This window comes from Nomascus leucogenys, chromosome 13, assembly GCF_006542625.1.
Source record: "Nomascus leucogenys isolate Asia chromosome 13, Asia_NLE_v1, whole genome shotgun sequence".
Lineage (NCBI taxonomy): Eukaryota > Metazoa > Chordata > Mammalia > Primates > Hylobatidae > Nomascus > Nomascus leucogenys.
In genome coordinates this window covers 54185869-54201019 of record NC_044393.1, presented here as the reverse complement: position 1 = coordinate 54201019, position 15151 = coordinate 54185869, and the positions used below count along the sequence as shown (strand labels likewise).

Here is a 15151-nt window from a genome sequence, read left to right as displayed (position 1 = left end):
ATATTATTATTATATTTTCATTCTTCCATTTGCTTTGGGTTAAGTTGGCTATTTTTTTCGTTTTCTAAGGTGGAAACGAAGATTACTTTTTTGAGATCTTTTCTGGTATAGGCATTTAGTGCTATAAATTTCCCTCTTGAGTTTGCTTTAACAGCATTTCATAGATTCTGATATATTGTTTTCATTTTCACTTAATGTAAGAAATACTTCCTAATTTCTTTTTGATTTCTTCTTTAGCCCATGGGTTATTTTTGAATTGTGTTACTTAGTTTCCAAATTTCTGAGTATTTTCTCTTCTTGGTTTGTAATTTAATTCTGTTATGGTCTGAGGACATACTTTGTGTGATTTGAATCCTCCTCTTTCTCTTTTTTTTTTGAAAGGGAGTCTCACTCTGTGGCCCAGGCTGCAGTGCATTGATGTGATCTCAACTCCGCAACCTCTGCCTCCTGGTTTCAAGAGATTCTGCCTCAGCATCCCAAATAGCTGGGACTACAGGCATGCACCAACATGCCCAGCTAATTTTTGTATTTTTAGTAAGAGAGGGGTTTTTGTCACATTAGCCAGGCTGGTCTGGAATTCCTGACTTCAGGTGATCCACCCGCCTCGGCCTCCAAAAGTGTTGTGATTACAGGTATGAGCCACCACGCCTGGCTGAATCCTCTTATTTCTATTGAGACTTGTTTTATGGTCTAGTACATTATATATCTTGGTAAATGTTTTGTGTGCCCTTGAAAAGAGTATTTGTTGTTGAGTGTAGTGATCTATAAATGTTAATTAGGTCAAGCTGGTTGATAGTGTGTTCAAATCTTCCATATCCTTACTGATTTTATGTCTGCTTGCTTTTATCAATTTTGGGGGAAGGAAATATTAAAATCTTCAGTGACACATAATGTGTCTTTATGCTATGTTACTTTTTTTAATCATTGTGTGTGTTGGGGGTGATTCTCAGCTTTCCCTAGTCCTTTGAAAGTTTTCAGTGGTTATATAGAGAAACCCCACAATCAGAGGGCTGAGAAACCACTGTCAGCAGAACTCAGGTAATACTTAATATTATCTTTATTAAGAAAATAAAGAGACTTTGTTGAAAATACTTCGAGAACATTGTCTGTCAATGGAGTTCTGAACTTCTGGTTAACTCTATAAATAGAATCTATTTTTGCTAGGCAAGGAAAAGGGAATCTTTATCTTTGGCCAGTAAGTCTCCCAAATAGCTAAAAAGGAGAGTTTTAAAATTTTCTTCTTCGGAGTCTTCTTACTAGCATAGGTAGAGTTTTAGTTACAGAAATCTTGGCTGTGCTGGAGGCATGGAAGTAGAAGAAATCAGAGCAATGAATTTAATGGTTACTTAACAGTTCGTTCTTGTTCTCTTTGTGTTTGTAATCCGCTAAGATTTTTTTTTTTTCTATTAGAGACAGGGTCTCACTGTATTGCCCAGGCTGGTATCGAACTCTCAGGATCAAACAATCCTCCTGCCTCACCCTTCCAAAGTGCTAGGATTACAGGTGTGAGCCACTGCACCCGGCTAAGATTTGTTTTTTTAAGAAGCCAAAAAAAAAAAAAAAAAAAAAAAAACTATTTGATAAATGCATGGTTTTTTTATTAAGTAGTACAAATAGTGAAGTGTACAGGTGTATCAACCAAACCCTTAAGTCATGGTGATCTTAAGTGCCTGAGGCTTTCTGGCACCCTGCCTAATGCTGTTAGCAGGGTCCATAGCACTGTTATTGTCCCATACTCCTTTTCTGTCCTCTGGTGAAGCAGCGAACTGAATAAAGTTTGAATCTTTGTCTAGTGACTATACTTGTTCTCTTGTGTACTGGGCAATGTGGTAGACCATGGGGTGTCCATTGCTAATAGCCATTATGGTGCACATAGTTAACTAAGCCCAGGGAATTGGGGTCATTTCTGGTGGAGTTACTGGAGTGTTCATTTTCTCAGATTCCCTGGGTATTAGGTTAGTGTGGTCTGGTGCACGGGGACAGAGACCACTCTTCTGGCAGCATGGGTGTTAGAGGAGATGCCCTGTGAGCAAAGCTACCATTCTGTGAGAAGGGAGTGAAAAATGAATGGTCAGAAGATACTTGATTGTGTAGGAAACCAGGAGTTACAATATGAGAATATACATAGACTTGAAATTATGTATATCACCTTTTCAAAATTAGAAGTAAGTTAAGTGCGTTATACTTTCAGTTGTTTTAAAAATACTATTACTAGCCAGGCATGGTGGCATGTATTTCTTGGAGGCTGAGTTGAGAAGATTGCTTGAACCCAGGAGTTTGAGAATGCAGTGAGCCCTGTTCATGCTGCTCTACTGCACAGCAGCCTGGGTGACAGAGCTAGCCCACATCTCTTTTAAAAAAAAAAATGCCCCTCTTGTGTAATTTGCCTTTTTATAGAGATAATATTTTTAGCTAGAGTGAGGGCTTCAGGGATTCTGTACTCCACTAGTAATTTTGTTGTTGTTAGCTTTGAAAGCCCTTGAGAAAAGGAGCTGCTATGCTTACGCTGTGATTACATTGGAAATAGTGCTCCTGTTTTTGCTCACATGTATACACTTCAGCTAATTGAGAATTTGATTCTGAAACATATACTGGTGATACAGGTTTCTTTTTATGCATGAATTATTTTTAAATTTAGTGACTTAAATATTAGCAATAATGTACGTTTAAGTAGTATATAGATTTTAATTAAGACATCCCATGTTTTCTGTGTACTAAGACCAGGAGGCAGTCCTCTAGTTATTAAAATTGGAGTGTATTTCTTACTAGTTGACAAAACATGGGTTTTGGAGTCACACCTAGTTTCCAGCCCTGAACCTAGTATTTCATAATCTGTGATACTTGGTGTTCTCTGTAGCAGTGTAAAAATAATACCATCTACTTTGTAGAGTGGTTTCAAGAATTATGATAGATCAGTCTTTCCTAAATACTTGTGTTGTAAAATGTAACTAGGTCTCTGAAGAAATAATTCCATGAACACGTATGTCAGGAATATGCAGCATTTTCTGTTCTCTTAAAGGTTCTCACTCTGTATTAAAACATTAGGCCTATGGTCAAGAAATCTGCTTTTCTTTGTTCAACACTGCATTTCTCAAACAGAACTTCTCCCTTCTTCCTTCCTAGGCCCCTGCTCCTCTATTGAACACCTGCAGTGTATTATAGTTTATTTTTGTTTCATGGAACATAGTTTTGAAAATAAAGTGCCTGGCACAGTGTTCCTAATTATACTGGATAAACTGTTTCATTTCTTGCTTTGAATGTTAATTTTAATGGTTTCAAAACTGTATTGTAGGCTGGGCGCGGTGGCTCATGCCTGTAATCTCAGCACTTTGGGAGGCCAAGGTGGGCGGATCACCTGAGATCAAGAGTTAGAGACCAGCCTGGCCAACATGGCAAAACCCTGTCTCTACTAAAAATGCAAAAATTAGCCAGGTGTGGTGGTGCAAGCCTGTAATCCCAGCTACATGGGAGGCTGAGGCAGGAGAATGGCTTGAACCCAGGAGGTGGAGGTTGCAGTGAGCCGAGATGGCCAATGCACTCTAGCCTGGGTAACAGAGCGAAACTCGGTCTCAAAAAATATAAATAAATAAGTAAATAACTGTATTATAAACTCAGGGCTCATTTCTTTTAATTAATTTTAGTTTAATCTTCTAAGTAAGTAGTAAGCCATTTAATAATTTGCTACATTTTATTCCTAATTCACTATCATTTAGTTCATATATTTAGCCCAAAATGTTGTCATACACCTTGAGATTCAAATCCAGGAAAAGCAAGTGCAGAGGCAATAGAAGGGTAAGAATCTCAGGAACTCAGTATCTGGTCAGATTCCTGCTTCGCTAATCCAACACAATTTAAATATTCATAAATATACTCTTGAAGTATTATTGAGAGCCCTCTGGGAATATATTGAAGGATCTGGTTAGATACTTCCTACAACTGCTTTAGAGCTCTTAAGACTAGGCACAAGCCATCCACATCTTTATTGAGTAATTTGTAAGAATTCTGCAGATTAAACAAGAAATACCATCTTTACAATAAAAAAAGCAAATGTTAAAAGAATGAAAAATCTGTTTCCAAAGTAAAAAAGTAGTAAAATATTGTTTTAGAAAAATTGAAGAAATTGAAAAAGCATAGATAAAAAGAATAAAATGTAGATAAAGAGAGTAAGAGTAATTTTATACCCAGGAATATCCATTCCTAACATCTTATCCTCCATATTTCACAAAAAGTGTACCATATTATCCGTGCTAGTTTGTATCTGGCTTATTTTGCTTAAAAATGCAAAGTGAAGAACTTCTCGTGCCAGATATCAGTGAGGCACCCTACTTCCCCTCAAGAATCTACCTTAATAGGGTGCCCTCTATAACTGATTTCTTCCTCTCCTCTCCCCTCCCCTCCCCTCCATTTTCCCTCCTCTCTCCCCTCCCCTCCCCTCCCCTCCCCTCCCCTCCCTCTTTCTTTCTTTCTTTCTTTCTTTCTTTCTTTCTTTCTTTCTTTCTTTCTTTCTCTCTCTCTCTCTCTCTCTCTCTCTCTCTCTCTCTTCTTTCTTTCTTTCTTTCTCTTTCTTTCTTTCCTGTCTTTCTTTCTTTCCTCTTTCTTTCTTTCTGTCTCTCCCTTCCTTCCTTCCTTTCTCTTTCTCTCTCTCTTTCCCTCTCTCTCTCTCTTTCCCTCCCCTCCCTCCCTCCCTCCCTTTCTTCCCTTTCTTTCCTTTTCTTTCTTTCTTTCTTGTTTTTCTTGTCTTTCTTGTCTTTCTTGTTGGAGTCTCACTCTGTCACCCAGGCTGGAGTGCAGTGGCGCGATCTTGGATCACTGTAACCTCTGCTTCCTGGGTTCAAGCAGTTCTTCTTCATCAGCCTCCCGAGTAGCTGGGATTATAGGAGTTCGCCAGCACACCTGACTAATTTTTTGTATTTTTAGTAGAGATGGGCTTTCACCATGTTGGCCAGGCTGGTCTTGAACTCCAGACCTCAGGTGATCTGCCCGCTTTGGCCTCCCAAAGTGCTGGGATTACAGGTGTGAGCCACCGTGCCCAGCCTCATTTCTTCATTTGTAAGGAATGTTTCCAGGCAGGAGTTAGAAGTTGGCAGAAGGGTGATGAGAGGAACAAGCCCTGTTAGATGGTAAATTAAGACATACATTGTACAGTTTCTAGTTAGTTATGAATAAACTATTAATGTATGCAGAATTATACAGAGTAAACATTGTTTATTTTGGTCAGTTTTCTTGTACATATCCAACAAGATTTGAATTTAACTTGTTTAGGAGAAAAAAAGTCTTTAAATACCAAGAGCTGGTATGTGCATAATGTACACACCTAGATTGAAATACAGAACCTTGGCCAGGTGTGGTGGCTCATGCCTATAATCCCAGCACTTTGGGAGGGGAGATGTGCGGATTGTTTGAGCCTAGGAGTTCAAGACCAACCTGGGTAACGTGGTGAAACCCTGTCCCTACAAAAAATACAAAAATTAGCTGGGCATGGTGATGTGTGCTTGTAGTTCCAGCCACCTGGGAGGCTGAGGTGGGAGGACCTCTTGAGCCTGGGAATCAGAGGTTGCATTGAGCTGAGATCATGCCATTGCACTCCAGTCTAGACAACAGAGTGAGACTCTGTCTTAAAAATAAGTAAAGTAAGTAAATAGAGAACCTCAAGTTATCATTACGGTGTGCTAGATGGTTCATTGCCTCTTTAAATTAAATGAAAACAAAAAGGCTAATGGAATTCGTAGAACACTTTTTGCTCAGGGTGGCTGGATTGCAGTCCCACACTTCACTCAGGCTCATTGCAGCCTCCACCTTCCAGGTTCAAGTGATTCTCTCCCCTCAGCCTCCTAAGTAGCTGGTATTACAGGTGCTCACCACCATGCCCTGCTGATTTTTGTATTTTTCATAGAGACTGGGTTTCACCATGTTGGCCAGGCTGGTCTCAAGCTCTTGACCTGAAGTGATCCACCTGCCTGGGTCTCCCAAAGTGCTGAGATAACAGGTGTGAGCCACCACGCCCAGCCAACAGTTTTTTTTTGTTGAAAGATATTCCCGAAAAAAATGTTGTATTATTAAACATGTTTTAGTCTGCGTGTATTATGTAGAGCTTTCTTTAATGACGTCAAGAATTGACAAAAGAGATGAAATGTTATTACTGCTTTTCGAATATTTTGAATTTTTTTCTTTCTTTCTTGTTTTTTAAGGTGGCTATCATCCAGTGAAAATTGGAGACCTCTTCAATGGCCGGTATCATGTTATTAGAAAGCTTGGATGGGGGCACTTCTCTACTGTCTGGCTGTGCTGGGATATGCAGTAAGTGTTCTTTGTCATTTGTGCATTTGTTTCCTGGAGTAGTTCAACATCTGTGTTCTAAGAAGGTATGGCTGAGGGTCACCACTGCTTTGTTGAGGTATGTGAAGTGTATGAGGTATGTGAGGCACAGGCTGCCTCAGCTGGCTAGATTCCTTCCTGCCCCCCGCCTTAGTTTGAAGTTCATTTGAAATCTTATTTATTACTTGCTTCCAGCTTTATTTCAAAGTTAATTCACTGAAATTGTTTTACACTGGGATTGTATTATTTTTCTAGTAATTCATCCATATCAGACAAACATAATGTGTATAGTATAGGCTTTTCAATGTATAGGCTTTTCAGATCAGTCGTTTTTAACTTTTCAAAGCCATGACATAGTAAGAAACTTCATTGTTACTCCATATATGTATATATATATATATACACACACACACACACACACAAATGTATTTTGTGCATGTGTACTGAAACAAAAATATTAGAAGAGAATGGTTTTCACTATTAGGTTGGTGTGTAATATTTGTGATAACTGATATTTTTCTAGTCTTAATTAGAGAAAAAACAAAGCATAAAAGAGATCGTCTTGACCCATACTACTATTTAGTGTGGCCCCACCATTTGAAAAGCACTATTTTAAAGGAAAGCTTATGTTTCTGTTTATTGGATAGATCTCATTACAAGTTGAATATCCCTTATCTGAAATGCATTGAGACCAGAAGTGTTTTGGATTTTGGAATATTTGTGTATATCCACAATGACCTATCTTGGAGATGTGACCCAGATCTAAACACAAAATTAATTATATTTCATATACACCGTATACACATACCCTGAAGGCAATTTTATACGATATTTTAAATAATGTTGTGCAACATACATATCTTTTATTGAGTTTTGATTGCAGTCAGAGGTGGAATTTTACACTGTGGCATCGCGTCGACACACTCATAATGTTTTAGGTTTTGGCGCATTTTAGATTTTACATTTTCCAATTAGGGATGCTCAACCTGGATACCAGTGATTCTTTCTACTGATAATATAGATAAATAGACTTTTTTTTTGTTTTTTCTTTTAGGGGGAAAAGATTTGTTGCAATGAAAGTTGTAAAAAGTGCCCAGCATTACACGGAGACAGCCTTGGATGAAATAAAATTGCTCAAATGTGTAAGTACTTTAAAAATGTGATTAAGAAAATTTAATGACTTAAAATTTTACAGAAAGGTTTTTCTGGGTAATACTAAATTAAAGTCAAGTTTGGCTGGGCACAGTAGCTCATGCCTGTAATCCCAGCACTTTGGGAGGCCAAAGCGAGCAGATCACTTGAGGTCCAGAGTTCGAGACCAGCCTGGCAAACATGGTGAAACCCCGTCTATGCTAAAAATACAAAAAATAGCCAGGCATGGTGGTGGGCACCTGTAATCTCAGCTACTTGGGAGGCTGAGGCACGAGTATCACTTGAACCTGGGAGGCAGAGGTTGCAGTGAGCCGAGATCGTACCACTGTACTGCAGACTGGGTGATAGAGCAAGACTCTGTCTCAGAATTAATAAATAAATAAATAAATAAATAAAGTTTATTTTTTATAACTTCGTGATGAATTTTTTGTTTTAAAATACACTTTTATTTAAACAGTATTGGTGTAATAATGGGAAAACATGCTTTGTCTTAAACTCCTGTGTTCTTGCATTCTTTTTTCTTGGCATAGGTTCGAGAAAGTGATCCCAGTGACCCAAACAAAGACATGGTGGTCCAGCTCATTGACGACTTCAAGATTTCAGGCATGAATGGGATACGTATCCTTTACTTCCTGATTTATTTATATTTTTACCTTTTAAAAAATGAAAATATTTCAAGCTCCTATAGTCTCTGTTTGCTGCTGTATCACGTTCAACATAAACTCTCTAGGAACATTGTCAAGTATTATGAAATGGTCCACCTAGAATGGTTTTCATGGCTTTTCGGGGTGTTTGGTATAGTAGCATCTTAGAAACTTATTTTTAACACAACAGCTTGACTTAATTTTGGTGTGGAATTAATTATTGATCTTTTCCTGTTAATAGTGGTAAAGTTTTTTTTGTGGTGGTAGATAAAAGCATACATCAGCACCACTTTTTTGTGTTTTAAACTTTCTGAAACCAGTGCATAAGGACAATCTGTGTGTGCCCCAGTGGCTGCAAAGCACCATGTGAGAATGGAGCATTGGTTAAGATAAAAGGAAAAATGCTCTGTAAATGTCCACATCCAAAGGTGGCACTTGACTACTCTTAGTTCTGAATAGTACTAATAATTGCCAAATTCTGTTTCCAAAATGATACAGCTGAGCCTTTCAAATAATTGTCCTGCAGAGGTTCATCTTTCAGGTGAATATGGAAACATTTTGGTTTTCTTGATTTTATTCCCAGTTACCTATATTGCAAAAGTTTAGGAAAAGTAAAATGATGCATTTTCTATACTCTGCATTTTCTATACTCCTTGATAAATCTGACATAAGCCAGTGCTTGATAGAAAATACCTTTATTGTTTTTCTTTGCAAACTTATTGGGAGAAATTTCAAACATATATGAAAGAGAGAGTATAGTACAGTAAATTGTTGTAAATTCGTCACTCAAGTTTAATAATTGTCATGGTCTGGCCATAATTGATCCGTCTGTCTTTTCTTGCTGAATTATTATAGAGCAAATCCTAGAAGTCATGTCCTTTTACTTCTGTGTCATTGTGAATCTTTGAAAAAAAATGAGCTTTTAAACATAACCTTAAAACTCACCAAAGACATTAACAATTTCTTGATATCTCATCAGATATCCTTGGTATTGGAGACTTCTTAATTCAGATTTCCTTGGTATTGCAAAAATGAATTTTTAAAGACATATTTGAATCATTTTTAACAATATTGTTTACTCCTAAGTCTGTATTCACTTACTTTAGTTGTTCAGTTTAAGATTAATTTGTTCAATTTACATTTTTCTGTTTCTTGTTACAATATGATACACAGAGTATTTAAATTATCCTGACAGAAGTTAGTGATTCTTAACAGAGGAAAGTGTTTCTTGGTCAGCTATAAGTTTAGGTGTTTCTCATGTTTTTTAAAAATGATGGCCTTAGTCCTAATGTGTCCATTTCCTTCTGGTGGGTTCTTGGTCTCACTGACTTCAAGAATGAAGCTGCGGACCGCGCAGTGAGTGTTACAGCTCTTAAAGGTGGCGCATCCAGAGTTGTTTGTTCCTCCCAGTGGGTTTGTAGTCTCGCTGACTTCAGGAATGAAGCCGCAGACCCTCATGGTGGGTGTTAACAGCTCTTAAAGTTGGTGTGGACCCAGAGTGAGCAGCAACAAGATTTATTATGAAGAGCGAAAGAACAAAGCTTCCACAACATGGAAGGGGACCTGAGCAGGTTGCTACTCTGCTGGTTCGGGTGGCCAGCTTTTATTTCCTCATTTGTCCCCGCCCACGTTGGACAAAGGGACCTGCTGATTGGTCCATTTTACAGAGTGCTGATTGGTGCATTAACAATCCTTTCGGTAGACACAGAGTGCTGATTGGTGTGTTTTGACAGATTACTGATTGGTGCATTTACAATCCTTTAGACTCAGAGCACTGGTCAGTGCATTGTAAGAGTGCTGATTGGTGCATTTACCATCCTTTAGCTAGACACAGAGCACTGATTGGTGCGTTTTTATGGAGTGCTGATTGGTGCATTTACAATCTTTAGATAGACACAGAGCACTGATTGGTGCATTTACAGTCCTCTAGCTAGACAGAACTAAGTTCTCCAAGTCCCCATTCGACCCAGGAAGTCCAGCTGGCTTCACCTCTCACTAATACTAGTTATCTTTGGAAGTGTGTCTAGGAAGAAGACAAGCAAAGGTGTCTCTTGACTTTCCTTTTTTGAGAATATCAGTTTCGACCATGCTACTAAGTTATGTGGATGCTTGTTGGTTTTGATAGGGACTCAGGAGGAAGTGAATTAGGATTGTAGAAAGGGTTGGCATGTTATCCTTATCCTTCCTGTACCTGAGGAGTTGGCAAAGGGTAGCTCCAGGATGAAGTGACAGAGAGCAAAGTATCCCAAAACCTGTAGCTCAGAGAAGAAAGCAAAATGAAGAGAAGAGATGATGCCTTCAGTGTCATGAATACTTTTTCTGTATGTGGGTGTTGGATCCTCTGAGATAGCCCTTTGTGTGCCTGCAGGAGGCAGTACTTTCATTTTCCAAGGTTCAAGAAAATTGGACCACTTTACTCAGAGGCACATGACTGACGGGTGCTAGGTTGTGTTGGTAGCTGTGGTCTTCTGGCTTCTCTCAGATTTTTTGCTCTTTATATCATGTTTGGAACAGATCCACCATTTTGATATTTTACTTTCACAAATGTCAGAGCCTAAGGATAAGGCTTTTTCCCAGATTTAAACTCCAAAATGACATCCAGTTTATGCATCTACTAAGTCATGATCAACTCGGGAAGCATTTCCTTCACTCTATATATTTGAGAAGGTTTTTATACAAGGGAATGTCACTATGTTCATAGAAAAACTAGATTAAAAGACAAAAATAAAGAATATAAACTTTATTTCTCAAATAAGTTTCATCAAGTTCAAGACACTTTTGTAAACAATCATACCAGCCATTTAGTTGCTCCCCAAAGAACCAGGGGTCTTTAACCAGGGGAATTTAACCACATCAGTGCAATCTTTTTTATATTATTAATTGAAGAAAAATGGGTGCCCTTTTTAAGATTAGGAAACAAAAATTAGAAGTAGCCAAATAAGGATTATAAGGTGGATGTCTAATGAGTTTCCACTGAAACTCTCACAAAATTGCCCTCGTTTGGTGAGAGGAGTGAACAGGAACATTTACATGGTGGAGAAGGACTCCCTGGTGAAGTTTTCTCAGGTATTTTCCTGCTAAAGCATTCGCGGACTTTCTCAAAATTAACTCTCACAATAAGCAGGTGTTATCATTCTTTGGTTCTCCGTAAAGTCAACAAGCAAAATGCCTCAGCATCCCAAAAAACCGTTGCAATGACCTTTCCTCTTCACTAGTTCACTAGTGCTTTTACTGGACCACTGCCACCTCTTGGTAGTCATTGCTTTGATTGTGCTTTGTCTTCAGGATCATACTGTAGAACCATGTTTTATGTCCTGTTACAGTCCTTTGAAGAAATGCTTCAGGATCTTGATCCTACCTGTTTAAAATTTCCATTGAAAGCTCTGCTCTTGTCTTGGTCTGGGAACAGTGGTTTTGGCACCCATTGAGTGGAAAGTTTGCTCAACTTCAGTTTTCAATCGGAATTGCATAAGTTGAACCAGTCGTGAAGTCTGTGGTGTTGGCTGTTGTTTGTGCTGTCATCTGTCCCCTTCAATTAGGGTGCAAACTTTTTTTTTCTTTGAGATGGAATTTTGCTCTTGTTGCGCAGGCTGGAGTGCAGTGGTGCAGTCTCGGCTCACCACAACCTCCGCCTCCTGGGTTCAAGAGATCCTCCTGCCTCAGCCTCCCGAGTAGCTGAGATTACAGGCGTGTGCCACCACGCCCGGCTAATTTTGTATTTATTTTTTATTTTTTTAGAGACGGGATTTCTCTATGTTGGTCAGGCTGGTCTCGAATTCCCAACGTCAGGTGATCTGCCCGCCTCAGCTTCCCAAAGTGCTGGGATTACAGGTGTGAGCCACCACGCCCGGCCGCAAACTTTTTTTCCACACAAATTGATGTGAATGGTCTGCCGCTGCAGGCTTCATCTTCAACATTATCTCATCCCTTCTTAAAACAGGTTATTCAGCAACAGAGCGAGACTCCGTCTCAAAAAAAACAAAACAAAACAAAACAAAAAAAACCAGGTTATTCATTTGTAAACTGCTGATTTCTTTGGGGTATTGTCCCCTTAAACTTATAATAAAGCATCAGTGATTTCACCATTTTTTCACCCAAGCTTCATCATAACTTTGATGTTTGTTACTGCTTCGATTTTAGAATTCATGTTGCTCTGATAGAGGCTTTTTTCAAACTGATGTCTTATCTTGAGAGTGCCTCAAACTAGATCCTGTTCAGATACTTTAACAAACTAGTATGAGTTTATTTTGGTGCAAAAAAATTTTTTGAAATCTATGCATAGTGTTTTCAAAATACACATTTTCCATAAACTTTTTGAAAATCCCTCATATTTCTTTTAGAAATTCATCTTGAGTATACTAGGAAGTACCAGTGGCTGCTAATGTTACCTCTTCCTTTTTCTCCAGTTAATTTCTGCTAACTGCTGAGTATATTTTTCCCTTTAGATAGATAAATCGGTAAGTAGATAGCGGCAGAGCAGTCACTTCTTCTGTGTCCGACTTGCAAGGTCCTTCGTGGGACACCTAATAGAACATTTCTTTGGAGAAACTACTTAATCCGTGGGTAAATAGAGGTTTTTGAAATACACGTTCTAGTGGGTATTTTTACTGTTAAGCAAAATGCGAAGTAATCATCATAGTCCAGATGTGCCAGTGCTTTGAGAAGACTTAGGTTATGTTTTGGATATCCTGGGCCTGGCCCTATGCCTGCTGCTAAATTTAGTCCTTAAATAATCTGCCGTTTTTGTAATGAGCCTGGGAAATAGTAAGAAACTTCTGGCTTTAGATTATCTGCGCATAAATCTGTAGTGCTTACATTCTTAAACAGTATAGAAAGAGTTTTCTCTTTTTCACTAAGAATATTTAAAATAATATTGTTTTAATGTAGCATATTCAGTTATTATAGTTGATTAAATCAACTACTTCTTTTGATTCTAAAGTCAACTGTAAGCCTCCAGGAATGAACAAAATGTTCTCAAAGGGTTTCAGAGCCATTTGTAATCTTCCTGTATGAATGACATGAATATATAATGAAATCAGAGGTATAGTTGTGAAGGCTGAAATACCTATTTTTTTAAAAAAGTTAAGCTGGGGCCAGGTGTGGTGGCTCATGCCTGTAGTCCCAGCACTTTGGGAGGCCAAGGTGGGCGGATCACTTGAGGTCAGGAGTTTGAGACCAGCCTGGCCAACATGGTGAAACCCCACCTCTACTAAAACTGGAAAAATCAACCGGGCATGGTGGCACATGCCTGTAAGCCCAGCTATTTGGGAGGCCGAGGCAGGAGAATCGCTTGAACGCAGGAGGTGGAGGTTGCAGTGAGCTGAGATCATGCCACTGCACTCCAGCCTGGGTGACAGAACAAGACTGTGTGTCAAAAAAAAAATTAAGCTGAGCATGGTGGTTTTCACCTGTAGTACTGACTACTTGGGAAGCTAAGGCAAGGGAATACCTAATTTAGCCGAGGAGTTCTAGTCTAGCTGGTGCGGTGTAGTGAGACCCTGTCTTTTCAAGAAAAGAAAATCCAGATTCCTGAGATGTTGTTCTTATAGATTAAGTCTTAATACCATGTCTTAAATGGTGATCATACATTCTTAACACCTGCCTATAGTATTAAAATAGATCTAGTTGTGTAATGTAAGATATTATTCAAGGAAAAGATTAAATAGGTCTTAACTGTGTTTACTAAATTTTTGTTTTATAATGTGTTTTATGTAGCTTATCAAGTAGAAATTTAGGCAGGCAGTTAGGACACTTAAGATACTGGAGCTCTGTATTTGTTTCATGTCAGTTCCTAGGAGGTTTCAGTCTTGCCTGTTTCGTCAGGCCGATTTCTAGGGAGTGTGCTGAGATGGGTGAGAGTGCAGCTCAGTGTAGGCTTGAGTAGTGGCTCAGCCACCTGGCACTTTCTAAGTGCACTCTACGCCTAGAAAGTGCAATGTCCTCATACCTGCAGTGGGGTTAATTACATTATTGCCTAAGGTTGTTTGGAGTACACGTGAAATAATATATGGCACAGAGTAAGTACACTTAGCCCTTTGTATCTGAGGGTTCCCCATTCATAGATTTAATAAACTTTGGATGAAAAATATTTGGGAAACACCAGTAAAAAGTAATAGAAATTAAGAAATAGAGTATAACAACTATTTACAGAGTGTATACATTGTATTAGCTATTATAAGTAATCTAGACATGATTTAAAGTGTATGGGCTGGGCGCGGTGGCTCACGCCTGTAATCCCAGCACTTTGGGAGCCCGAGGCAGGTGGATCATGGGGTCAGGAGATCGAGACCATCCTGGCTAACATGGTGAAACCCTGTCTCTACTAAAATTACAAAAAATTAGCCAAGCGTGGTGGCGGGCACCTGTAGTTTCAGCTACTCGGGAGGCTGAGGCAGGAGAATGGCATGAACCCAGGAGGCAGAGTTTGCAGTGAGCCGAGATCACGCCACTGTACTCCTGGGTGACAGAGCAAGACTCCGTCTCAAAAAAAATTAAAGTATGTGGAAGGATGTGAATAGGTTATATATATACTACACCAGTTTATTGAAGAGGCGAGCATATGTACATTTTGGCATCTGAGAGTGGTCCTGGAACCAATCCCCTGAGATACTGGGAAACAACTGTATTTAGTAATGTCAGTTCTTGTTATTTAAGTGAGGTACAACATTTGCTCACTTTTGGTATTACTGATAGTGTTGATGTTGTATTTTATAAAGTAATAAGTGCTTTGCAAGTGACACAATGATGCTGCTTTCAATAACTGCCTCACTCCAGGCAGTCCATCCACAAATGATCCTTAACTGTGTCCCAGATGTCTGCATGGTCTTCGAAGTGCTTGGCCACCATCTCCTCAAGTGGATCATCAAATCCAACTATCAAGGCCTCCCAGTACGTTGTGTGAAGAGTATCATTCGACAGGTGAGACTTTTGACGGCAGCCCCTAGGCCCTAGTACCTAATTGGCTAGGCTTTCAACATGAATGCTGTTTACAAATATGTATATATATTACATATGTATCAGTGCATAATATATATGTAATA

General features: G+C 38.9%; 1 protein-coding gene across 11 annotated transcripts in view; it reads left to right on the top strand.

Moving 5' to 3' along the window:
• Positions 1-15151, top strand: part of SRPK2 (SRSF protein kinase 2) — a 286728-nt gene that overhangs the window by 222144 nt on the left and 49433 nt on the right. For all 11 annotated transcript variants that reach the window (XM_030825672.1, XM_030825668.1, XM_030825675.1 and 8 more), the window contains 4 exons: positions 6189-6297; positions 7370-7457; positions 7998-8085; positions 14923-15029. In XM_030825672.1, the coding sequence (XP_030681532.1) occupies positions 6189-6297; positions 7370-7457; positions 7998-8085; positions 14923-15029 (392 nt within the window). The remainder of the gene's footprint in view (positions 1-6188; positions 6298-7369; positions 7458-7997; positions 8086-14922; positions 15030-15151) is intronic.